The 26,013-nt window shown below is 39.7% G+C and overlaps 1 protein-coding gene across 1 annotated transcript in view; it reads right to left on the bottom strand.

Moving 5' to 3' along the window:
* Positions 1-24,078, bottom strand: part of MCC (MCC regulator of WNT signaling pathway) — a 56,737-nt gene extending 32,659 nt beyond the window's left edge. The window contains exons 1-8 of the mRNA XM_041471042.1: positions 23,810-24,078; positions 21,551-21,687; positions 17,538-17,701; positions 12,730-12,936; positions 3,826-3,972; positions 3,438-3,527; positions 2,635-2,783; positions 813-953 (exon numbers count right to left, since the gene is read on the bottom strand). Coding sequence (XP_041326976.1) covers positions 813-953; positions 2,635-2,783; positions 3,438-3,527; positions 3,826-3,972; positions 12,730-12,936; positions 17,538-17,701; positions 21,551-21,687; positions 23,810-24,078 — 1,304 coding nt within the window. The remainder of the gene's footprint in view (positions 1-812; positions 954-2,634; positions 2,784-3,437; positions 3,528-3,825; positions 3,973-12,729; positions 12,937-17,537; positions 17,702-21,550; positions 21,688-23,809) is intronic.
* Positions 24,079-26,013: the final 1,935 nt, after the last annotated feature.

Raw genomic sequence — 26,013 nt, 5'->3', positions numbered from 1 at the left:
ACAGTATTTTATACTCTACAAAATAATTATACTATGCAAAGTGTTGTAAGCAGAAAAGATGCAAGAAAAATACTTCTTGCTCTGTCCTGGTGGTATAACAAAACCGCTTCCTTATAACAGAACAGCTTCCAATTATATTTATGAGTCATACAATCCCTGTTGCATTTTAATGTTTTTAAAAATACATACTAATACACTACTAGCAATTTACACTCTATTGCAATTTGCTCAAGGCTGACAGTAAAATAATGCATTATTTAAAAGGCACACAATTTGTTCCAAGACCAAACCTGCCAGTCCCAAATTAGTTGCAGTTGAAAGTGTTAAGTGACCCTGTATTTTTGTGAACAGTTTGATGCAAGTTTACATACTTACTACCAAATACCAAGCCATTAATCCACAATTCCAACTAACGTCATACAAAGTCATTCTGAGTTATGTGGAGTATAACACTCTCTGCTCCATTGGTCTTGGGACAGGTACAGAGAACCTGTATCTTAAGGCTGGATTCAGCAATACAGTCTCAGCCTACACACAACCCCTAATTCAAATGTTAATTCAGTATTTAAGAATGAAGAGATAAACCTCTACATTCCTCTTAGATGCTGGTCAACTACAGTTGAAATACACTGTAGGAATAACTCCAGTTGGGTAGTTTGTCAGGTAGTTTAACCAAAGGGGTGCTTTTTTCAGGGAGAAAACAAAAAATAAACGGTATTGCTATAGCACACCATCAAGTTCACTCTTAAACATTTCTACCAAGTCTTCCCCAGCTCACTCTTCCTGGCTGAGCCCCTTGTGTATGTACATACCTGTATTGCAGTGCCAGCCTGAGGGCTGTGGCATTGGACTCGTACTTGCCCACAAGCATGCTCATCCTCTCTGCGTTGCTCTTGCACTCCTCCAGTGTTATTGTCAGCAAGTCATTCTGGGATTTAAGGTGTTCAATACGGCTGCAAAAAACCAAGTAATGTGCAACCTTCAAGCTTAACTGAAAATTCTAGGACAATCATACTTTGAAACAATGAAAATTTCTTAGTCTACACAAGTGTTTTTTAATGAAGATAGAAAACTCCATCAGTGCTGTATATTTATCAAAAGCCAAGAGGACAGAAATTTCTCTTAGGTCATCCTCTTCTCCTCCTCATAAAATGTAGTCATAACCCTGTGCAGCAGCAGCAAGCAGAAAGCTGTACCCTTGTTCTGCAGCCACAAGACTGCACAGGACAGTTTCATATTAACCTTTTGCGCAATTTTTCTGCCTTCATTCCTCACCTTCTGCTGCCACATTTGCAATTTGTTTCAAATGGCATATTCATTAGTATGATTGTGGGTGTGTGCAGGGATCATGCAGTTGCATAAATGCCTCCTTTCTTCTGAAAATCCAGAGTAACCATTCCACCTGAAGTCATGTTTAGGTTGTGATTAGAGAGGCAACTTCCAAACTACGAATGAGGTTTCAGTGGGGCAATGTAACCTCCAAATGTTCTGACAAAAGTCAAACAGAATCTTAACTGTAATACCCTCCTCAATGAGATTAACCCTGAATATGAAAATGAAGATTCAGAGTATCAGTATTACTGTTTGTTCTCTCTGCTGACAACTGAACCACGAAACCACCACACATCGATATACTACGACTAACTGAAAAAACTGGATATGAGCCAAAACCAGAGAGACAAACAATTTAAAACCTTGCACAGGTATATAACGAAGAAATCCATGCCATCCAGAACTCTAAAATCACTGACTTCTTGACAAAGAAGACTGAGAAGGGCTAGTATATATGTTTGTCAGAACAAAGCCCTGACTTTTCTAGATGCTAGAACTGCCATTTTCTGTATCTTGACATCTCCTGTAATGACACATGTTGTCAAAGCATAATTGTGCAGTGTACAGAAAAAAAGAAAAAAAAAGAAAACAAGAATCACGTTTTGCAGCACTACAAAAACGAGCTATAAATAAAAAGAGATATTGTACTAAATTTGAGCTAGCTGTAGGGAAGACAGAATTTGGATAGAGACATGCTGAGACACAATTCTCATACTCCTGATCCACAGTTTTGATTCTATGTGCCAAAAAAGACACGAAACACTGGTTTTGATAGAGCTTGCTAAAGGATAACACAAGCAGTATTTTAACTGCAACCAGAAAGCTGCAATCCTTCTGCAGACAGAAACCTATTTGCTGGTATATATGCCACACCACCATGCATCAGTACATTTATTAAGACAGTTAAATGCTATTCTTCTGTTTCTTCAGGACAACGAAAAGCAAGCTAAATTCAGAATAATGCACACTAAGTTATGGGAGTCCTTATTTCAAGGAGTAATGTGTCTTATGAAAAAAAGATGCCATGACTACTTGGTCAGCCACAGAGAGGGACACTCCAGAGTGCAGAGAAGGGAAGGTGCTGCACTGATCTAATAGTGCACAAACAAACTCATACTCATGGAAAGAATCCTTAGCACACAATTCAATCTCCTCTTCAGCAAGCACATTCCATGCTTATCTGCAGCTGCCACAGCTGAGCAGGAACTGAATTAAGAAATGATCAAAAAGGGTAACAATGAAATCAACTCTAATAAAGCTAACAGAATACAACGTGTGAGCACATCTGAATTTCTAGCTCACCTATTTAATCTCTCCGTCTCCACTTCAAACTCTCGGATTTTGCTTTCAGAGATAGCAGATCCATGTGAATAGAGAGTCTGGAAGATTTCCTGGATGTTTGAGCAGTCTTGGAGGGAATGTGCCAAATGTTCAGCCACGGTACTAGAGACCTGTACAGGGCAGTTAATAGATCATTGTGAAGAGACATCTGGACTTCTCCCAGATACCTTTCTGCATTGAGAACTGCATTTGCTTGCATGCACTCACCTCAATGCATTAATTATTCAGTTTTTGTTATGAATTTTACATTGAATAGAACACTTACAAAATTCCACTTTTAGAAGCGATTTGGTTCTAAAATTCTACTAACCAAGGGTGAAGATCACTATTTCATTATACATTTAAAAAACTTACTATGCAAGTTATTTAAGTTCTTGAGGGTTTAACAAAGGGTTAGAGCCAAGTTCTTCAGTAAAAGAAATATTAACACACAGTAACAACAGTGTTATTGATTTAAACTGGCATTTCAAAAGCAGAATCCAGTTCGCTGTTGGTTGAAGGTTGTGAAATGAACACTGGAGAGTCTTCCCGAAGAGTGTTTTGGTGGAACTGATTCCAAAATCTTCCTCTTTAAGTCACTTATGAGAATGACTCCTAGCTACTGGTTTTGAGCTTAATACAGGGTGAAATATTCTTTGTTGATGTATTTTGCTCAAACTAGCTTTTCAAGTATTTTCAGATAGTCCACATCATTAATTTTATTAAGAAAACAATGCTTTTATTGGGAACATGGATCATGCAAGCACACAGTTCATAGTCCTTACCCCTATGCTGCTGATTTCTGATCCTAAGACAGGTCTATCAGATGATGAAGACTCTGATCTTGTCTTTGACAACTTCACTCTTTCAGCAATCTGCAAGTCAGAATGCTGCACAGGTTACACAGCAGCCCACACCCCATAAAGATCACACAAACCCCATCTGCTCTCTAGTTATACTTGCAAAGCTGAAGCAAACTACTAGAGAACTGAGCCCTGCATTGTAACCGAGAGAACTACAATCAATAATGTTTAATTCCTTTCCACAGCTCAAGTTCATGGATCTGCTCAGCACTGCCCTAAACATCCCCCAGTTAATCCCATGCTTCCACAGCACAAAGTGAAGCCTGCTTTTCCCAGGTCATGAAAAGGGTCACAAACACACAAACCCCACCTTGGCAATGGGAATGTCGTTGCTGCTGCTGCTGGTGCTCAGCTCTCCTGTGCTGGGGTTGATGGGGCGGTTGGCAGGAGTAAGGCGGCTCGGGCTGGATGGGCCCGTGGCCTGCACACTCTGCAAACGAGTCTGCAGCTCCCGAACCTGCAATAAAATGTAACATTCTGATTTTTCCACTTTTATGGTTTAAACAGTCTGGATATTTGCTCATTGTCTAGCCAAGTCTAATTGCTTCTGGCTTCAGCACAGAAGTTACATTTTTGTACTGTGGTGGCCGCAAAGTTTTCACATGGGGAGCAGATGAGTGTAGGTTATTTTAAAATCCCACAGCTATCAGTTTTTTAAAATATGTGCAATGCGGAAATATGCAGAATACTGTAGAATAAGTATTCAAAGTTTCAGCTGTACTATAGCTATAGAAATTATTCTCTCTGGAGTAAAAAGCTAAAGCTCCAGCCTAAGATGATGATGGCTAAACAAATCAAATTACAATCCTCCTGTTAATGGAAAACTCCAGTGATGAAAAAAACTCTTGACATAAATAAATCACATGATGACTTGGTCATATTTAAAGGTTAAAGAAATTCAAACATTAATCATGCTTTGAAACTACAGTCAACTAAAGCTACACTTAGTGAGTAATGTACAGACAAAAAAAATACCAGCAAAATACTCAACCAACAGTCTGCAAAAGCTCTCTGTAAACATACCCTGAAAACACAGCATGGTCCTCATAACAGATCAAATACTTGTAGAACTGATGTCAAAAGATTTTCAGTTTAAAGGTTAAAAAAAACCAAAAAAACAAAGAAAGGTCTGTGGAAGCCAAACTACAGCTGTGCTAAAGATTACAGTGTTTACCTTGGAATAATTCTTAACAGACAAGGAATAAATCGTCTGCTTAACACAACAGTTATGACACAAGGTAAAGTGACAGAGCTCGTTTTTCCCACAGACCTCAAACAGAGTGTGAGATGGGAGAAGGTGAAGGAAACCATCTAAGGAGGAAATTTACCTGAACACAGCTGTGCTTAAATACACAGGTTTCTATGGAATTTTGTTGAAACAGTCCCTCTACAAAACTGAACTTGAGAAATTTTATCTGAAGTCCAGTCAAGTAAAGTTCAGTCCATATCTCCCCTTGTATGTAGCATGAAATGCAACTGTGATTCCTACTGTCGAAAGAAAGGTGGGATTTTATACTAAATACATTTATACAAAGACTAAGCAAGATGAAGTCCCTTAGTCAAAAAACCCCAAATATAAAGTTACATCAAAGCTTAGACTTTCTTAAGTCTGGACACTGGGTCTTTCTTAGGTGCATCTGGACAGTGTTTATCAATCTCTGCTTGAAGCAGCAGCAGCAGTCATGTTCTCTGTACAGAACGCTTCAACTTACTGCAGAGAGGAAAGAGCTCAAGTTGGAAAGCTTTCCAGTCACCAAGGCAGTATTTTATGTCTCCTACAAACCTCTACAGTCTGCTCCTGTTTCCTGAAGAGTATCCCTGCCTCTCCCTCAGTTGTATGCAAACTGAAGGACAGACTGCCTGCACACTTAGCGTCAAAAGAATTTTTAGGTATTTACAAATTTAAAAAAAAGAAAAAAAATGTCTGTGTGTTTTACATAACAGGGTATTTTTAAAAAGCCATAGGTGGCAACAATAAAAACACATAAAGTTACATTGCACTTCTAAGTTCTCTGTTCTGTTGTGGCAGAGCGCTACACCTTGAACAAAATGATTCCAAAAAACTAAAGTACAAAAAAACCTCAAATCAAATCCCCCAATGCTAAAAGTAACTTACTGAAAAATGGATATGGGTGCTTGACCCAGAATTATGTATCCTAAATGCAATTATCTCATAAAGTTAACTGAGCAGAGAATATGAAGTGGACATCCATAGCACGTATCTTCTACATATTTGCAGCTGCGGCCTCCTTTGTTCATACAGACATATTTAGCTTCAACATGGGTACAGCTGCACTAATGCAAACCTTAAGGACCAAAGTGCTCTACTGGCTCAAACAAATAATTTCAGCCTGTTGATATGCATAAACCTGAAATAAACCATGCATGCATATTTTTGCTTGCAGATGTGGAATGTCAGGGCAGATAGGATTTGTACTGTGGCATTGACACTGAGGGGGAAAAAAAAAAAAAGCAACACCAAAACTTCACTAAGCTCCATTAAGTCAAAACTGCCATTTATTACTATTTCTTTCAACACAGGCTGTTCCAAATTAAATTCTCCAAGCGCTTAAGTTACAGCACTGTTTAAAAGCAAACAAATAGGAAGACCATTTGGATGTATTCTTTATACAATAAAACCCCAGCCTGCATGTCCAGCTTAAAAATTGCTAAAATGTTCACCTACGCTCAGAAGCCAGTCCTGAAAGATTGCAGTTCAAAAGCAAATAACATTTAAAATTTACGTGCAAACAGGAGAGTGGTAAAGTTGCTTAAATGCCAAGTGTTGGTAGACTCTGAAGTTTAGAACTACCTTATGCAAAGACTTTATCACACAAACTTTTAATGCAGATAGGTTTCCTTTATTCTGTGTTTTCTTACTGTGAAGTGACTATTGGCCAGGATTACAAAGCTAATTATTCATACAAATCTGTAAAACAACACTGGCAACACAAAGAGAAATTAACACAGCTAAGAGTGTAGTCAGGTAAAGCTTTGCTCAGGAAAGCACTTCTAGAAGAAAACTCAGAGCACAGCACAATTAATCTGTGCAACTCACTGCCACAAAAACAAGCTGCCTGCTTATCTGTCCTTCTTGATGTATTTACTAAGTCAGGCCTTCATTTATGAAATTACATGCTGGACTGACTGCTATAAATAACTGCACTAATTTTAGCAACACTGTGTACAGGATGCTAATTCTGAGAAGGATAAGAGGGTAAGTTTGTCTGACGAGTAAAATCATGCATCTCACAATTCACACATTTATCAAGCATCTTGTGGCTGATCTGGCCATCTACCACACTGCCCAGACACACATTAGGTAACTATTTCTGGTCACCAAAACTTCCATTTAAAATAGAGGAGTATGCAGCATCTCTTGAGAAAGTACTTTTTCACACTGGTAGCTATTCTACAGAAAAAACAAAGGATGACCAAAGAAGAGAAAAAAATACCCCAAACCCAAATGAGAGTTCAGAAGAGCCATTTTATTCTCTGGTTTAATGAATGCACAGGTTATGAAAAGACTGGTTTTAAAGGCATGATTAAAAAATTGTCTGACCCCCTGTGTCAAGTCTTTAGCATCATTACCAATATAATATAAATTATTCTGAAGATTAACTCATAGAATGAAGGTAAATTGCAGTACTGCACATGAGACAATAAACACTTGGAAATGGGAGAGAGAGGAAGGCAATATCTTGCAGGAAATTGATGACAAAATTGGCAAAATCCAATGGGTAAAGACAAGTATAGAAACAAACCCAAAAAAGTTACATTATAAGACAGGAAGAGTGTGGATTTCTGAGTTTGGGAGGAAGAATAATCAGGACGGATTTAGAGAAAAATTTCTTGAGTCCTTGCATCACGCTCGTTTAAGAACAGAAACATGCAGAAGGGTATTAAAAATTGCCATAAAACTCCTGAAGCACTAAAATGAGGTGGAAACTGTCTGGCAAGCAGATCTTATTAAGTGGTTAGAAAAAAAAAAAAAAAAAAAAGGAGATCAGAATGAAAGGAGAAAACCAGAAAAAAATATACAGAAAGATCTTCCAAATGATTGAAGGAATTCCAAGAAATTACATAAGTAAAGAAGTGCTGGAACCCTGGAAAGAGCAGAGCAGGTGCTCCTGCTCTTTCCAGGGTTCCAGCACTTCTGGTACCCAAATTAAGTGAGACACAAGGCAACAGAACCATTAGATTTCAGAGCAATGGATAGCCTAGATACAAAAGAAAGGTCAGATGCAAACAGATGTTCTTAAGTTATTAATATGAACAAAAGTAACTCCAAATGTCACGTATTAATATTTGATGTTTTGCAATTGAACCAACTGTTGAGCTGCATTTCTAATTTTTTTTCCTTTGAATGCAGAGAATTGGAGTAGGAAATAGTGAAAAATTAAAGGTAATTTCTTATCACCTTAAGAACTAAAAAAAAAAAAAAAAGAAAGCAAGAGAGAAGAGAAAAGGGGCTGACACACTATAGCAATATTCAATTTATGAAAGACTTAATAAGAAATTAACAGGTGTCACAGACATGTTTGTCCAAATGCATCATGGTTTACAGAAAAATATTTCAGTGGAAGATTTTCATTATCTGTAACCATGACTCTGAGAAGCATGTTTTTAGTCTTTTTATTTTGCACATACATAGTGACAACTACATGATTCATTGACATATCCTAAATAAAACACCACAGCTATGAACTGCCTGTTTCTGTCACTGATTTCCACATATGAAGGACACCTGCTGCATTTGTTTCTAAACCAGTTGCAAATAAGGGACATGCCCGTGATTCTTTGCGTTCTACCCTACTTGTGACCCTATGTTTCATCATACGGTACCCTTTGAACCCTTCAAGTAACAGCACTTTTCCCCCTCAGCATTTTAATGCTGCTTCATTTCCTTTCCCCTATTATACAGAAGAAGAAGATTAACTACAACAAACCACAAGGAGTGAACTTCTCCCACTTTCTAATTTATTCATGCGTACTGCATATCTGTGGAGGAGAAGATGCCAAATCAAACACCAGTGTAACACTTTGAGCTGCTCTGAGTGGTGAGGGTCTTTCCCAGCCAAAAAAACGCCTTACCTTTCATTTAGTCCTAGTGTTAATCATTTTTAGCCAGATAATTTTCTGCCTCTCCTATATCTGAGTACCAGAGCAAACAAAGTTTGCTGAGTTCCTATGTATTGTCTTTTGTGATCAACTGAGTATGGTAAAGAAATCTTTCCTGGTATCTATAAGGTCAATTAAACGCTGAGTATTTGCATGCCAGCTTGGAATCAGAAGTAAAACTCTACTTTGTTGATACACAAGAGGAGATATTGCTGCATAAGCACACACCATGCAAGTGAAGGATACAGAGAATGGAAATTGCTTTGGGCTGCTACCTCAGGTTACTGGTGCTCATCAAGAGACAAAGGAGGCAGAACAGCTCCAGGGCCACTTTAAGCTGTGCAAGAAGATAATAATCTCTAAGGGCCCATAATGCATCAGTGCTCTCCAGCAATCTGGAACAATACCTTCTAATCCCAAAGGGAATGACTACAAAACAAAGTCCAGCAGATCCTGCCAACTTTGTGTCAGCTGAGAACAGTGTGGGCCAAAGAACACCCGCAAGGCCAAGGATTTGAGTCCTGCTGTGGCAGGGGTAGGTTTCAACTGTTCACAAGAATCACATATTTTAGGAGAGCCCTCTGCTCAAATCAAAGTTCTCTGGAGTGGGAAATGTGGGCAGCTGATGGGATCACACATAAAATGCTAATTTTCTACTACTCCACAAATTATGTTTCCATTATGGTCTCAGTTGAAGACAGGTAATGAAGTGTTTTTGTTCTGGTAATTTTGGTGACTTCAGCTGAGTTTGGAGAAGGTACAGAAAAGCCTTCACAACCAGAAGCATGGTATTAACTGAACAAACTGACATATGGCTCATGCAGAACAGACTTAACAGACTTTCAGATCTGGAATTGCCTTTTCGTTTTAGACTTAGCTCTTCAGAACACCCTCAGGGAAGCCTGAATGCTGCCCACATCCACTGCCTTTTATCCAAACAACTCTGTAAGACTGTACTGAGGTACCACCCATCTGACAACTTTTATGGGTAGTAATTAAAAAACCCACTATTTTTACTTTACTGTCAAGATGGAGTTTATATGCTGTTTCACTGCTGCTCATCTGAATCCCCTCCTGATACAAGGGCTTTTGTGTAAGAACAGAAATATTACTTTTTCTTCTACTACTTAAGCCTGTTACTCTGTGTAGCAGTTGTAAATAGTGCTGACCTGATTACAGCCTTATTCTCATGTAATAATAATAATCCCACAGACTGATACAGAAGTTCCCCACCATCTTATCTGTATTACTGGACTCAGGATTATGGTCAGCTGTGTGTAAGCAGTTTCTAGGGCATTGACTGGCCCGGATCTGAACAGATTTTATTTTTAATGCAGCAAAATAATGCAGAGGTAAAATAAACCTCTGCGTGATGAAATTAGCTGTTACACTGCAGACAACCTACAGAAGTAAGCAATTACCTCACTCGTTAATGACCTGTGAGAAACAAACTCTGAATGTATGTTGTTTCTTAGCTACTGTTCCAGAGAGCCGCTCAATCTGTTAACTGAGCGCAGTAAAAACCTAATTAAATTACATCTCCAACAAGCCTGAGAACAAATGTATTGAAAGCACTCTGCTTGATTACAGGCATTGGTCTGAAGGAACAGACCTATTGATCTGGTCAACTTCAAGCTTGTTCACTTCACCCAATTTAATTTGAGAAGGACAATAACCAATTTTTAGTTGGGTCTCCTTTCCCATTCTCCAGGGAAATAATTTGAGGTGACTTTTGAGTTCAGGTGGCATATAGAAAATATTTCATAGATCAAAAAAAACATTTATTTTGTTGCCACTACGGACATGAAGCTACATTAAAAATGCAAATATGGTCTCTAGTGCAACAATTACATAGTGTGCAGACAGGGTCATATGTCACAAACTAAATTCTCTGGTGGGGGTAATAAATCACTGTTGTTTTGCACGATAAGGATGATAGTAATTACCAGATTTCAGTAAAGTCCTCTGTAGTTACAAACAACTGAAACAAGCTGATGACCTTAATTCTGCTTCCACCAGAGATACCTCCATAACAGAGAACTGGAACTGCTGGCAGCCAGACAAAACATAGTAGAATCGTGAAAAGATGCTAAGGCTGGCTCTAGAATTAATGCAGCTGTATTAACTTGGCTTTTTCTGAATTCCTTCAGATGCAATCCTAATGTAATGATCCTGGTTTTAACAGGTATCCTTGCATATTAATATATTTCATTATACAAACATAACTTTAATATTTCAAACCTCCATTCAGAAAGTAGTCAGTAGCTTTACTCCTTACTGTTTCTTCAGAACCACAATCTTCCTATGTCTTGGACACCTCACAGTCTAACATCTGTGCCCCTACAGCCACAAGTGGTTTGTGTTATTCTGCTCTCGCTCCAGTTTTGTCCCTGAGTTTAGAGACTCATTGCTCCCATTTTTATTTTCTTTCTCTAGCATTTGTAAAGAGAAAACAAATTGAAAATTTGCTTTGCCATGCTGAACAGGACAAGTCCCTCCTCTACAGAACATGACCATTTCTTTGACCATTGACTACATAATTTTTTGCCAATTTAAACTGCACCATTAAGAGATAAGAATGACATATAACATTCTCACTACTCTTTATACAGTTTCTCCAACCCCTACTGAAAATAACTTCTCTGGTACGTCATAGGACTGAATTTGCTACTATGGCTCAGTCATGCTGATCCCTGAGGAAACAACCCAAATTCCTTCCCCTTTTCTGTTTCTCAACTGAATAACTCCTGGACGTCAGCATAAATTCTTGTTACTATTCTTTCAAGCCCCTTAACTTGCATGCCATACTTCTCAAAACAGGAATCTTTCTGTATACTCAAGGCCACCTATCTTTCTCTTGTTTGATATCTCAGTATTCATCTGTGTCACCTGGAGTGTCAATAACTGCATTTGCGTAAGCACATTTCTGAAGCACACACTTCAGCTCTCTGCCTGCTTGTGTTGATGTCCACCCCCTCAGTTTGGCAACAATCCAGTCAGTCCATAAACGCTACTTCTGTGGCTCGAGGGGTAGTATTGCCTCCACTAAAAAAAGCTGTCACTATCAGTCCTAAAATTTCAGGACTGAAAACAACCTACAGTATATAATAAGACAAAAATTGACAAAGGAAAAGTTAAAGTGGTCTAGCTTTACATGATATGAGATTACTATTTTTGCCTCATAACACAAGCCTTTTTAGTGTTAGGAGAAGACAGGGAGTTTTGAAAGGTAAATTGAGGCATCATACCTGAAGACTGCAAATCTTACACGATGTAGGTTCATGCTTTTATGGCATGGTCACTGCGGAACAATGTTGGTTTAGAACAGGTATCATCTGCTGCCAACAGGTAAAGAGTAATACTTGCAATAGTTTACCATGATATCGTGGTCTGAATTGTCATTTAGACTGAACACGAACTTGAAACTGCCTGTTTTAAAAATTAAAAAACTTCATATCTGTACAAAACTCCACAAATTTACCAGGTACAAAGTTAACAAATTTTAAAAATAACTGAGATTAAGGTCACATTCTCTCAGATATTTCATCTTTTTTGTGAACAAATCTTCCCCCCTTATTTTTTTAACTTTGGATTCCACACAAAGCCTTTATCTGACCTTAAAGCATCATAAAATGTAGACAGGGAAGCAGGACATGGCTGGAACTACTCATTGTTCAGCTTGAGAATTACTGCACACTGACAGGAGCCCTGCTCTTTTTCTTTCTCCTAATCACAAATTGAATTCCCATCAAAAACACAGAAATATTTGTTGTTTACAGGAAAAAACAGCCTCACAGGAAAATTCACTAGATGAACATCTGCTTTCTCAATATCCAAGTTACGTATGCTTCCTTGAAGATGCATATCAGTTTTTCTGATTTCTGAAATCAGGCTGTTGTGCACGCTAGCTGTTTTTCATGCACTCTTTTTCAATTATGTTCAGTTCTCTCCTAGTTTTGTCATTTGTACAGCCCAGCTTTGAAAGCAAAAAGCCCTATAGCCAGCACAGGAAGTGAGATTAAAGAGAAGCCTGTTCTGGTGACAAAAACATACAGGCTGGAGGAAGAGGGCATCATCTGTGCAGCAGCCTTACCCTTCTACGCAGCCTGTCCCTCTCCTCGCGGACAGCGTTCATGGTGGCCTTGGTCCTGTTGAGCTCCTCCTCTTTGCTGCACAACATGGCTGTGAGGCTCTCATTCTCTTCCCGCAGGCCAGCCAGCTCCTTCTCCCACCGAGACCTCTCCTCAGACAGGTTTGGATAAAGGTCACGCCCCAGCACTCCCTCAATCTCCTCCACAGTCTGCAAAAAACACAGTCATCAACAAAGAGAAAGAGGCAAAGACAACTGAGCAGGATTAATGGGTAGATGGGACAGAACTGTGTGCTAACAGGCAACTCTACACACTTTATATATATACACTCCCAGCCTCTCAACACCATTAGTTTGCTTCTTTTGTTTGCTAAGTAATATCAAACAAAATTATTACTTATTTTCTTTGACAGTTTGACCATTTCATTAAAACATTTCATACTGACAAACACCAAAACAGACAAATACATGCAAATAAAACATGTCACCTGTGAATGACAGCAACCCTGGTAGTTTAATATCAGAATACTTTAGAACAAATTAATAACTCCTTGTCATGGGTGAGCACTGTACTTACTGTTTCCCTGCTGAGTAACAGGCAGAAATGGGCAGTCAGTGAATGTGCATGGCATGGGGCCTTATCTGCTGCTAGACTAATGCCACAAAAGGGCAATAAAAAAACTGGAAGAGGATTAAAAGAGGGTTCTTCTTTCCCATGTCCCTGAGTATGTTCTTTCCTTGAGTTGACAGCAAAATAAAATACTCTGGCCTTGACTAGGATTACAGGGGATGTTACAGCCTTTCTAGTACCTAAAAAAGGCTGGGTTTCTCTGGGACACAATGGCATCCAGCACTTCCCGTCCCACCTCTGTGCTCAGAGCTGTGTACACACTGCTCAGTTCAAGGGACATTCAGGAACTTACAGTGGGGAAAACTGAACTACAAGCACCCACGACCAGCAAGGAAATACTGCCATGCCTGAACTAACTGTCAGGATGGCTACTAACATGCTGAAACACAGCATAACAGCCTGTTGGGGAGCCACATGCAGTTTGGAATCTACTACCCATTGTAGGCTGTGCCTGTGCTCCATGTCTAATTATGGAAGATATCTGCAACAAGCAAAACCACTCCAAATGCTGCCCATAAGCTTTTTAATCTCCCTGAAAGCAGTGTGTATTGAAATGATGGGAAGAGACGTGGAAATTAAAGAATATATGACATCACTGTCAATGCAGAAAGTTTCATTTAATTGGCTAATACAAAAACCAGTTACAGCTAAAGCCTATAGTTTTACATCTAATATGGAAGATAACTGATGTACGAAGGTTAATAATAATCTATTTAGTTATTTTATTCAAAAGAACATTTATATCCTGATGTGTCCCTTCCAATTCAGCATATTCTAGGAATCTATGATTCTATATATTACTGAATATTTACTGCTTTGTTTACTCCTTAAATTGTGAGGGACCAAAAAAACCAACTAGACTACAGATGAAAATAATAAGCCTAGCTGGAGACACTTTTTTTTTTTCTCAAAGAAATCTTACCAGTGTTTTCACCATTGTCTGACTTTGAGGTATCAATGAGATTTTATTTCATGTCTCTCTTACATAAAACTGCAATACATTTTAGAGCCACAATTATGAAACTCTATTGACAGAGTATCAGAGTATCTACACTGTAATTCCGCTTACAGATTTGGTAGGAAACTGAAGTTACTTTTCTGAAAAAGCAGAGGCTTGCAACATCTCTGTGAGGTGGAAGAAACTGCAGGTATCCAATGTTATTAGCTTCACTTGGGCCCATAGGTCTCAAATTATGACCAGGTAAATTATTTCAACACAGCATGAGGGTGAGTTCAAGATCTGAATAAGCACAGGGTGGTTAATCTCACAATATAAAGAGAAGCTCTGTAATGGCAAGAGCATCCTCTTTTGATGATGCCATTTTTATTTTAAACCTCTTTGTGGCTGATTTCTCCTCTCCCTTCTTCCCCCACACCACCCCCAGCTGTCTTCTCATCCCTCTAATTCAAAGTTCTCCTGCTGCCCCCTTCCTCCCCATTCCCCATGATCCAGTGTTGCTATTTTCCCAACCCCTCCCCTTCCTAAACCACTGCTTCCCAGAGCACTACCACTAGAGCAATTCTCTCGTGTCCAATACGCTACCAACCATCCTCCATGGAAAACAGAACATAAACACTGTACACAGATATAGCTATGTAAAATAATGCTGATTAGTTTTCTTCAAAGCAGCATTACAGAGCAGTTTTACCTGGTGTGTTGCTGCACAGCAGATAATTCAGGTATAATTTCACAGAGTATGGGATTGAATTACAATGTCATGTTCTAAGCACAGGGCAGCAGGATGTCATATGATGGTAATTCCAGTCTTGTCGCTGACACTGCCATCAGTGCTCTCTGCCTTATTTTCTTTACAAGAAGTGTTGTGTTACAGATGAGATATCAGATTAAATCAGCAAGTATCACATTTAAAAGATACTAAAGCAGGACTTCTTCCCATGGTGTAACTCAATGGCAGAATTTATTTCTAACAGAATTTATGGAGGTCAAAAATTTAGACAGGTCCAAAAGCACAGTAGACAGAAACAAAGAAGAAAATTTCACCCACTACAATTCAACACAAAGACATAATCTTTGGTTCAAGTTTCTACAGACCCACTTTGCTGGAAGCATCTCTGAAGGAAGGAAAAGAACATACTACGCATGTAATTTTTGATGCTGTATTTCCATTAGCATCTGCCACTCGGTAGATGGACTTTTGGTTCAACCCAGTACAGCTGTTCTCATATTCTAAATGTTCCATGCTTGGAAATCCTTGCAGCTTTTTTAATCAGAAAAATTTCAGTGTTTAGGTATCTGTTACTGATGTGATCTCCAAAACAAACAAGGCATTAATCGGACTATTCTGTGGAAATTTTCTTAGATCCTTTTCTTAAAGTATGCTTTTAGTTCAGTTAATAAGACAATCTGATAAATTTGATTTCAAGGTCTTTTCAGTTTCTGTGGGGCAGAAGCAATTGAGACAGCTAGGGTGACATAATTTGTATAAAAGAAGCAAAAAGTAATTCAGCAGCAACTGCAATAAAAGGAGCCCAGTGAAATTTAATCACCAAAGCTGAAGGATTTAAAACATTTAAATGCATTAGTCTGTTGGTGAAGAAAAAAGCCAATAGCCAAAGCAAAAGGTAGTCAGAAAACTTCAGGTTCCATTCATAATTCCACCCACTTTAAAATTCTCCCCATTTTCTTCTCTGAGGAAACATGAAAGCAGAAATGACCTGCAGTCAGGGGTGCAATGATGGAGAGGGGCTCTAAGTATGGATTTCCCTTTGTTAAACATATCTCACTTCAGATACCTTTGTGGGCCTCACACAGGCTGATCTCTACCTATTTTCCAGAACCCACAGCCTCTCTTTTGGTGAATAGTGACCTCTGAAAATAGCTAACCCTCAAACTCTAAAAAGTACTTGGCAACATTCAAGGTACTGATCCTAATCCTCTGAGATACTCAAATAAACTGCTTCAATACTGATCCCAAGAGACCAGAAGTCAAACATACACACATTCTTCAAATTATTACTTAACATTAATTGCTTTATATTTTGTTATATTCCTCAGGCACCAGCAGGGAGAGAAGGAACTTCTCCCATTAGCAGGACAAAGGGCTGTCAAAGCCATCCAGAATGGTCAGAGACCTCCTCACTGCAAGACCAATCTGTCAGTACAATTTTTCTTGTATAAATGAGTCACTGACACCTTTCCATCTGAAACAAAAAGCTTGTTCATGTCTTCTCCTGTATACAGGAAGATTCTCTGTGGCTCTCTTGCTTTCAGGTTCTGAACTGCAGTGCCTTTTGTTACATGTGCCAGCAAACATCCATCCCCTTGTTCGGTTACACTCACAACATACAGATATCACTTGAGTTCCTGAGGCTGATTTATCTCATTTGAACTAATGCACAACCAATGCTTAGTTTTACATTAGCTTTTGCTGTGCTGTGGGAAATGGTGTTCCTCAATTCAGTGTTCCCACTGAAACAACTCCAAACCATGCTCTATTCATTCACTTTCCAATCTCCAGTGGAGGGATAGAAAGGGAAATCACAGGCTCAAAATGCAAAGATTCAGGATTGAGATAAAAACCATTTTCTGGAAACAGCAATGAGGTAAGAAAATGAACAGTAACAGCAAAAATACTAATAAGGGAGTGTACAAGAAATGGGCAGTTTGCACATGAGCTCTCACCCTCAAGAACACATGACCAGGGACCCCTTCCCCGCCTCCTGGAAAATGAGGGATATAGGACAACATGGCCATGTCCCCTCCTAGCTACTGTAGCCCAGTCCTGGCTGGAATCAGGACAGCTTTATATTTTAAGGCAGCCAATCACAACTTAGCCAACCACAAACATACACAGTGTGTTTTCAGTCACTGGTCAATGATTACCTGTAGGACCTTGGGCAGGTGAGAGCTTGTTTGCTGGATAAGCAAAATTACTTAAGAAAGTAAATTAACTGTTGAGTATCCCCATTTCTCTTATCTTTGAAATGAGCATAGGACAAACACATTTCTGATTTGAGATCCCAAGTAGCTCCTCCTGGACCTTGGGAGGTGTAGAACAGGTCTGTTACTACTTACAAACACACACTGCAAACTCCAGTTGACTCCTGTGAAGTACTTTTAATACCTTTGGAAGCAAAGTGTGATTATGATTATTACAGAAGTCATCAGGTGTCTCAGGCAGAGAACACACTGCATTCTAGAGCCTAATGTTACCATTACCTTAATAGCTAAATCACAATGTTCGCTGGCAGTAGTGAGTTGTTCAATGTGCCTGTCCACTTCTGCCACTGATAAACTGCAGCTGCTTTTCTTTCTCCCACAGACAACATTTTCCAGACCTGTCAGCACTCTCTGCAGTTCTGAATTCAAGTCACTACAGTTATCTAAAAGAAAGCAAGACAAAACAAAACAAACATCACAACAATTAGTGACTCAGTGAAAAAACAAACTCTTAATCAGGAAGTGTCTGCTGCAGAACAGCTAGGACTGATACTGCTCAGAGAATGTCCTTGCACTCTGCCACCTTTTCCTCGACAACTGATAGGCTTAAATATCATAATCACACCAACTGAAATAATGAGCTACCTCTCATCTGACAAACAACACCCCACGGCTTATCCGAAGTGTTCATTCTTTCTTCAATACTCCCTCTTTTCTGAAGAACATTTCAAGATATTACATGCTTATATTCTGTGACATTTTTTATGTTATTCTTTTGGCCATTCAAAGTCTATTATACTGATTTTATTGAAGTCATACATTTGACTCTGTAAATAAAAGATTCTTCTGTCTGGTACATTCAGGGATGTTATGACTTGATGGTTTTTTTTGTGGTTGTACTTAGGTATTGCCTGATTTAAAAAAGTCGTGGTGTTTTACAGAAATGATCCTTACCAATCATCTTAGAGCCTGTGTTTTATTTTAACAGCTACTCCTTCAAATAAAATGGGTGAATATTCAGGGATCATAACACCACAGCTTATGTTTCATACCACAACCATATTACCAGCTTATACAACAATGCTATTTTAATTGTAAAGTATCACAGAGAATGACTTCCTTCCCTGTCTTCAGGCAAACCTCTTCTAGTGTCCACTGCCATAGCATCTTCCACTTATGTGAAAACAAGTGGGTCTCTGTACTTTGCTAGCTCACTCCATAAATTATTTTTGTTTCTCTTAGGTTCATCTCTGGTGATGAACAGAGATGGCAGTAGTGAGATCCTAAGGCAGACCTGTGGCAGAATTCACCCTTGTGCTGTCTCCTGGATGTGCCAGTCAGTATGTCTGGCTGGCTAGGTCAGAGTCTGCAGCAGCTACCCACGGCAGAGCACACAAGGGGTGCACTATGAGGTGGCTGTGCACCCGTAGCCTCTCTATCCCACTAAAAACAGTGGCAGGCATTCTTGGTGGAGGCTGTGATTCCTGTACTGCTCCTGCAAGCGATTCACCATGGTTAGAACTTCATAGTAGTCTCATAGCTGTGGATCTTGCAGGGCACTAAAGCAGTGTGGCATTGAACTGGGTTGGAATTTTAACAGACATGAGTCACCAGATTATTGCAGACTGCCTTGAAACCTCCTTGTGCAAGGGAAGACTGAGAGCTGCTGGAAGGAATACGAGGAACAGAAAGTAAAAAACTGCAAACTCATTGTCATTAACCTAACTCCACAGCCTAACAGACATAAACACAAACCTACTGCTGACCAAAAAGAAGAGTTTAGAATGATGTTATAGCATCGCATGAAAAATTTGAATGGGCAACATATAAAAGTTTTTTCTGGGAAGTCATTTCACTAATTCCTAATTAGCAGACACCCATGTGTTATAGTAATACCTAAAAAACCCTTCATAATAATACCACCACTCACTCACAAGCAGGATATAGCAAGCAGGATGCTTACTTGTAAAAATCTTGTGTTTTGTTTGCTTGAATTTGCTTTTTTCCATAATATCTTCTGTAAAAAATATCTTGTACATTTAAACAACCATCACAAGACCTTGTTTGCCGGGATTTGTTCTGATGGTGACATTTCTCCCATAAAAGAAATAGTTTACAGTGTGAGAACCCCATTTCTGACAGAAAACCAGCATAGCCCAATCACAAGCTCTGCAAGACCTACTGGAGAGAATTCACAGTTCCACCTGTAGGCCTTTTATTGCCTGTAGCAACAGAGCAGCAGATCCACACACATCAGAGTGTCATGAGGTATTACTGGTTTTACTAAGTCACCAATTAGGGGCAGTCACTCTATCAGGGCAGTAAGCAAGTTATGCACATGGGTTATTACAGCACAATTTTTTATCCTCGCATACCTATATCTAGAAGCATTTAAAATCGTACATATTCCTGTATTTATATGTGTGTGCGCAATTTATTTTCACAGGAATATGGAAACAACATCCAAAAAGGACAGAGTCTATAGATAGAAGGAAAATATGGAAGAAATGCTGGAATCCCTAGAGATAATGTTCTTACTTTGTCCATTATTATTTGTGAGCCTACCCTTCAGGGAAAGGGAGCACCCAAGATTTGCAGATGCTTGTGGTCAAAGGAATGATGAAAGTCAGAGGGTGCACAAAAGCTCACAAACACACACTTGGCATGGAAACTGGGTCAGATTAGGCCCTGACCTACTATATAAGGACATGGCAGTGGTTTTTGGATGAAATGGGAAAGGGAAGAGAGGAAAGAGAAGAAGAGAGAAGAAGAGAGAAGAAAATCACCAGTCCTGGCTCTGGCATGATTCACCTGTTCAGGGTGCTGGGTTGCACATGCAAAGCAAGCACCTTGGGCTTTGTGGACCTGTTTATAGGTAAGTTTTCTCCGCTCTGGAGGTTTCTCCCTTTCTATGCAAATTAGTTATCAAGGGCAATCCGTTTTTTCAGACCTTTCTAGAAATGGCTGGGAGGTCTTTTGGGGTCTTAGGTGAGCTGGATTCCCCTCTACAATACATGCCTCCTTCTCAGCTTCATCCCTGTGGCTTTGTGCTCTTGTGCTGGAGCTGAACAAGGACACTTGTCTCTGAAGAGTGCTGCCTCTACCTCCACACAGCACTCTTCTCCAGCTACATCCTGTTCCTTCTCAGAGTGTGTTATTACCAAGAATCCTTGGCTGGCTCCAGAGCTGTCTGTTGGATTTTGAGACAGACACATCATCCCCCTTAGCTTCTAGGTGTCTACATTGTATGCCATTCTACTGCCATGTTTTTCATTGTTAGAACAAACTTACACAACTTCCTGTTTATATCCACAAACCCTGGTCCAGCTTCACTTCATGAAGACAAAATAAACCCTGAAAAGCGAACTAGATTTTTTTTTTCTTGGTAAAAAGAAAATTAAGGATGAAAAAACCTTCATATTAGTATCTGTTCAAATAGGAACTTAACAGTAAGCACTAGCTTTTGGAAGTAAAACATTAACTTTTTTATAAGGGTTAAAAAAACTCTAGTAAATGTCTTGAATTCTTAGGTCAGACACTTCACAGTCACATTATTATTAATAATGTTGTATCAATGTTTTGATCGAAGAAATCGTAGGCATGAAAATACAAATGTGCTGTTGCAGGTCTTGCACGCATAAACTATATAGTATAGAAAACAGGAACAGAATACTGAAGAGAATTCTGAAAGTCTGTCATAGTGAGGATTACACCAGAATTCTGCTAGAAGGTCTACTTCTGGGGAAATGGAGGCTCAGGGGGGACCATACTGCTCTCTACAACTGAGAAGAGGCTGCAGTCAGGTGAGGGTCTGACTCTTTTCCCAGGTAACAACTGACCAGACAAGAGCAAACAGCCTCAAGTTGCACCAGGGGAGGTTTAGATTGGATATCAGGAAAAACATGTTCATGGACAGAGTTGTGAAGCGTTGGAACAGAGTGCCTAGGGGGTGCGTGGAGTCACCATGCCTGAAAGTGTTCAACAACTATGTGGGTATGGCAGTGGAGGACAATAACTAAATTTAATGGTGAACATGGTGGCAGCACTGGGTTGCAGGTTGGACTCAATGATGTCACAGATTTTTTCCAAACTTAATGATTCTACAATTCCACAGTCAAGGCACAAAGATTACTTCACATCTAAGTTCACAGTCTGTAGAAGCTCAGCATCAATTGTGATTAACACATCCTACATTAATTAATTTCCTCACCAAATGCTTGGATTTGCATTTCAAAAGCTATGATACCTTTCTGCTGTGGGAAGTCATCACTTCTGCTAAGAACACAACTTACCCACATCTGCAGTGACCACGGTGGACTGGTTCTCTGGCACTGAGACAGAGTTCTGGTCCATGCTGCGTGAGTCTTCATTAACCTCTTGCTGGCTTTGGCTCAGCTCCGACCTCAGCTCCGAGTACTCATCCTCCTCCCTGGCAGAGAGAGCAAAGGCAGAAATTAAATTCTCAGAGGAAAAGTGCATCTTTGTGACACTCATTTCAGACCCGTAAGCTGAGCCACAGGATCCAATTCACACAAGTGTTTTGTCCAGTCAGTAGAGATTACTTTAAACTCTTCACTGCAAAGCCACTGTGCCATGTCCGTAACACCCACTTGCAGCAGTTGGTGCCTGGCTTCCATTTCTTTATTCCCAACTTCATTATTTCTCCTGGCCACTGGAGAAGAAAGCAGTGGGTGGAACTGAGTGCTACCAAGGATGTGTGCAAGTACATAGACTGCTCTGAATTAACTTCCCAGCTGATAATTTACACAAATCAGCACAAGTGGCTTTGATCCCAAAGTGGATTAGAAGTAACTGGTTTTGGTCTCTTTCTCAGTTCAAGAATGTCACCACTTCATGTGCAAAGTAGTCATGCACATGCAAGTACCTGCATATGTGAATCAAAATGCTCTTGGAGACAGGTTGTTTTTTTATTTTCTCTTCCCAAAAGAGAGAGGAACAGATAAGTGAGCACTGCACTGAACTGCTGGAGTTAGTGGAAAAGAAAAAGCCTCAGTTACCTAGGCTTCAGTTTATTTGTCAAGCTGGTTCAACTAAAATAATTGAGGACACAGAATACTTTAGCTAAAGCTAATGAGCTTAAAAAATTAGGGCTTTTCTCTCCCGTCTCCACACAGAGTTCAAAGCAGTTGGAAAGAAGATAAGTAAATGAATAATAGCTTTGCTTGAGAACATTTGTAAACATTTTTTCTTTTGATCCATTTGCTGATTTGACTCAGATTTACTTTTTTTTTCTTTCATAGCAACTGTTTTTACATTAAAGTATCCATTTTAAACACTGGAAAAACACCAGTTTATCCAGGTGCAGGGCCCCCTCTGATAGAAAACAAACAGCCATCATTTTGCTGCACATTAAATCACATGCAGAGATTAGTTTTGCTGCAGATTCAGCAGAAAAGTGTGAGAATGGAACCATCTGGCTTTGGAAATGAGAAACAGCAAAGACCTATCTGAGGATCTGCATGTGGGAGGGGTAGCTATAATGTTAGGTCTGTTGCGTGTGTGATACATGGTGATGAGCGTTTCTTGCAGGATTCAGCCTGGAGGTGTGTCTCGATTTGTCACGCAAAACAGCAGACAAGATGGCCCATACATGCAGGCAACAATGAGAGAAGGCTGCTCTCAGAGATGCAGAGGTGAGAACTTATGTACCTCAATGAAACCCAAAAAGGACTTCCAGCTTGCTTGCCAAGCAGGGTTTCCCAAGGTAGTGAGATGTAATTTCTACCAGGCTCTTCTAGCCCTTACATTTGCTTCACTGCAAAGAAAGCGCGACTTTAATAGAAGCACTTAGTGTTTACTAAACAAAATGCAGGTCAGCTGGTAAACACTGAGATTTACATCAAAAAAAGGTCTTGGAAGCATCAAGCAATACTTAAAGAGAGTGATAGAACGTAGTAATGAATAGCAGGAGTTAAAACAGTGAAGACACATAAGCGTCACTTAATGTTCCATGAACCAGTCTGTTATTAGCCACAAAAAAGCCACTAGTAATTAGCTTTAGACAAAACAATTACCAAGCACTCAAACAGTTGTAATTTTTCATCTGAAGGCAATTTATTTTTTTCATTTATGAAACAATTAGTCTTACATTTTTAAAACCTGAATTACCTCTACAAATGTATAAAAAGCTCTACTGGCCCTAAAGCAACAGCACACATAATAATAATAATAATAATTTCTCACCACTCTTCTTTGGGGTCTTCTTGCACAGATTTCTCTGTTTAAAATACAACACAGCTTCATCTAACCAGCACTAGTTCTGGGTTTTTCAGTTTAAGCGCCCCTCAGTATCTTGGGACAGTGAAAAGTACGTAATGCAGTAGGACTCTCACCCTTCTGATGATTCAAGCCAGAAAACAGTTTCTAAATGAACTAATGCTTTTAAAACTGACCAGAAAGATCAGAAATCCATTTCTGATAATGTGGCAGCTAGGCCAATCAGTGCTCCACCACCAGAGAACAGACTGGAAACAGACTGAGGGCAAGAATTCAAGGAGGAATTCCAGGGCACTGATACATCACAAATGTACATTCTGCCATTAAAACTGATGCTGGCAGTAACAAAAGATGCTGTTTGAGACTTTGCTTTCTCCAAAACAGAGCCAAGAGTCCTCCAGTGACACTGGAAATGCAAGGTGCTGGACAGCTGACAATGACCAGCCACTGGACTCCAGCCACAGCACCCAGAAGGTGGAGGCATTACAACTTCCTTATTGCTGCCATTAGCGACAGCTTGGTTGTAAAAAGCAGGCATTTTTTCTGTTATGGGCCCTGATGGTTCCACTTGCTGGAATGTCATGGTAAGCTGGGGGCAATTAAGACCAGATCAAGCCATTCTAAACACAGAGGATGGGAGGATTGGAGAAAAAAGCCTGTGGTTTTCAATTACTTCTGCACCAGTTGCTTTCTTCTCCACCAGGTGCAACCAAGAACCAGAGTGCTGCACAGACACTCAGAAAATTTTGTTAAAACAGTGAGCAAAATTGCATGTTTTTCAGCATCCTCTTGTTATGAATAAAAAGTGATCTATTTTTGTTTAAGGTTGCAGAGTTAAAACCAGTTGGACCAGTTGCTATTATGTTAGCTTCATTGTTAAGAGTTCTTCTTCAATTACCTGTTAATGGTTGGTGATTTAGCCATTGTCCCCCTGGTGCTTACCAGGGAGCGACACTGGGACCCTGCAGCAGCAGGGCATGGGAGTGGCATCAGAGCTCATATGCAGATGAGAAATGCATTGCACCAAATCTTACAGTTTTCACGAAAACCCCTAAAAACAATGAGCCAACATAGAATTAGGGGACCTAGGTGACGTCTAAGGATGGGCGCGTGCCTGATCCAGTGCCTGCTTGGATCCTTTTTGCTTCTCACCCTAACCTGAAAAGATGTTAACTAGGGAGAGGACCCGAAGTGTTGGACCGAAAAGTAGGAATCTGCGAATCTCCCGTGAGGACGCAGTCCCCAGCTCTGCCTGCAGACCAGCGGACAAAGCTGCATCACCCTCCTCCTCCGTGCCACTCCTGGGAGCAGCAGCGGCGTGGGCGCGACCCGTCGATTTCTCCCCACCTGAGCTGAATCTCTTTAATAAAGGCATTAAAAAGGAGAAAGATCTCCTGCCCATTTATTTCACTTTCACACCACAGAACACTGGCAAGGTGCAAGTTTTCTTCATGGCTGCAAACAGTCCATAGCTTTGTACTACAGGTGCCAGCAGTTTTTCAACAATCATTTAACTTAAAAAACCTATTTTTAAAACCCTCTAAGACCCTCAGATAGAAAATACTACAGGTGTATGTGCACAAAGATGGACTAGTCCCCCTGAACTAGTTCACTGTGAACAAACAGTGACACCCTCGAGACAGCACAGAAATTAATCATTGAGGGCAGGTGGAGGTGGGCACTGTGCACTGAAGCAAACATTATCACATCCACATTGCCTTTTGCAATGAATCCAGTATGTGCTAGGTTCCACCTAGTGCATATTTAGAAGCCAGAATTAGACTTCCAGGTCACTGTGTAAATGTGACTGTAAGTGCTGTGTTATTTCTTGTGATGCTGTAGTCTCTTTGCTACCCTTCTTCTCCATTAACTTCCAACACTTTCTAAATGCATCTCAGAATAAAAGCTGTAAGTCTGAACAAACTGTTTTACAGTAATGGTTTATAAGCTTCTTGACAACTGTTTCAAGTAATTCTTAGCAGGCACCAACATTGAACAGAGTATATTTCTGTCTAGTATTGTTATAGTTGCTTGCTATTTTTAGAGTTGCAGAGGTACCCAAACAGCCACTGGTTTAGAACTAAAAGCAATTAGACATCTCTCTTTTCCTTTCCTTAAACCTCAATTTGACATCTAAGAAAAACTGTCAATCACATCCTGAAGTTACAGCTGATTTTGACAGCCGAAGAAATTATTAAGAAAAAAGAGACAAGTTTGAATGAATCGGAGGTTATACTAAAAACTTCTGAAGTCAGAAATTTTCACCTTAAATGTAGACATTATTACATTTTAGTACTCTACTGTGTAATTCCTAAATCCTTTTTGTCCTTCAGAGTTACTGGGTGTGTCCTTTATGTCCAAGAATTTACAATATGACTCTAAGTGGGAAGATCCATTCAACAGGTTTTCCCATCTTCTAGACTGTACACTTTGAGATAAAATTGCATGCACCTTGTCAAAGGACAGAGATCTTTGGCAACAGAGGGTCATCTATGTTATGAATAAAAAGTTACCTATT

This window comes from Pyrgilauda ruficollis, unplaced genomic scaffold (genome assembly GCF_017590135.1).
Source record: "Pyrgilauda ruficollis isolate IOZ18807 unplaced genomic scaffold, ASM1759013v1 scaffold254, whole genome shotgun sequence".
NCBI lineage: Eukaryota > Metazoa > Chordata > Aves > Passeriformes > Passeridae > Pyrgilauda > Pyrgilauda ruficollis.
Note: the sequence above shows the minus strand (reverse complement) of the source record. Positions and strands in the feature narration are given on the sequence as shown.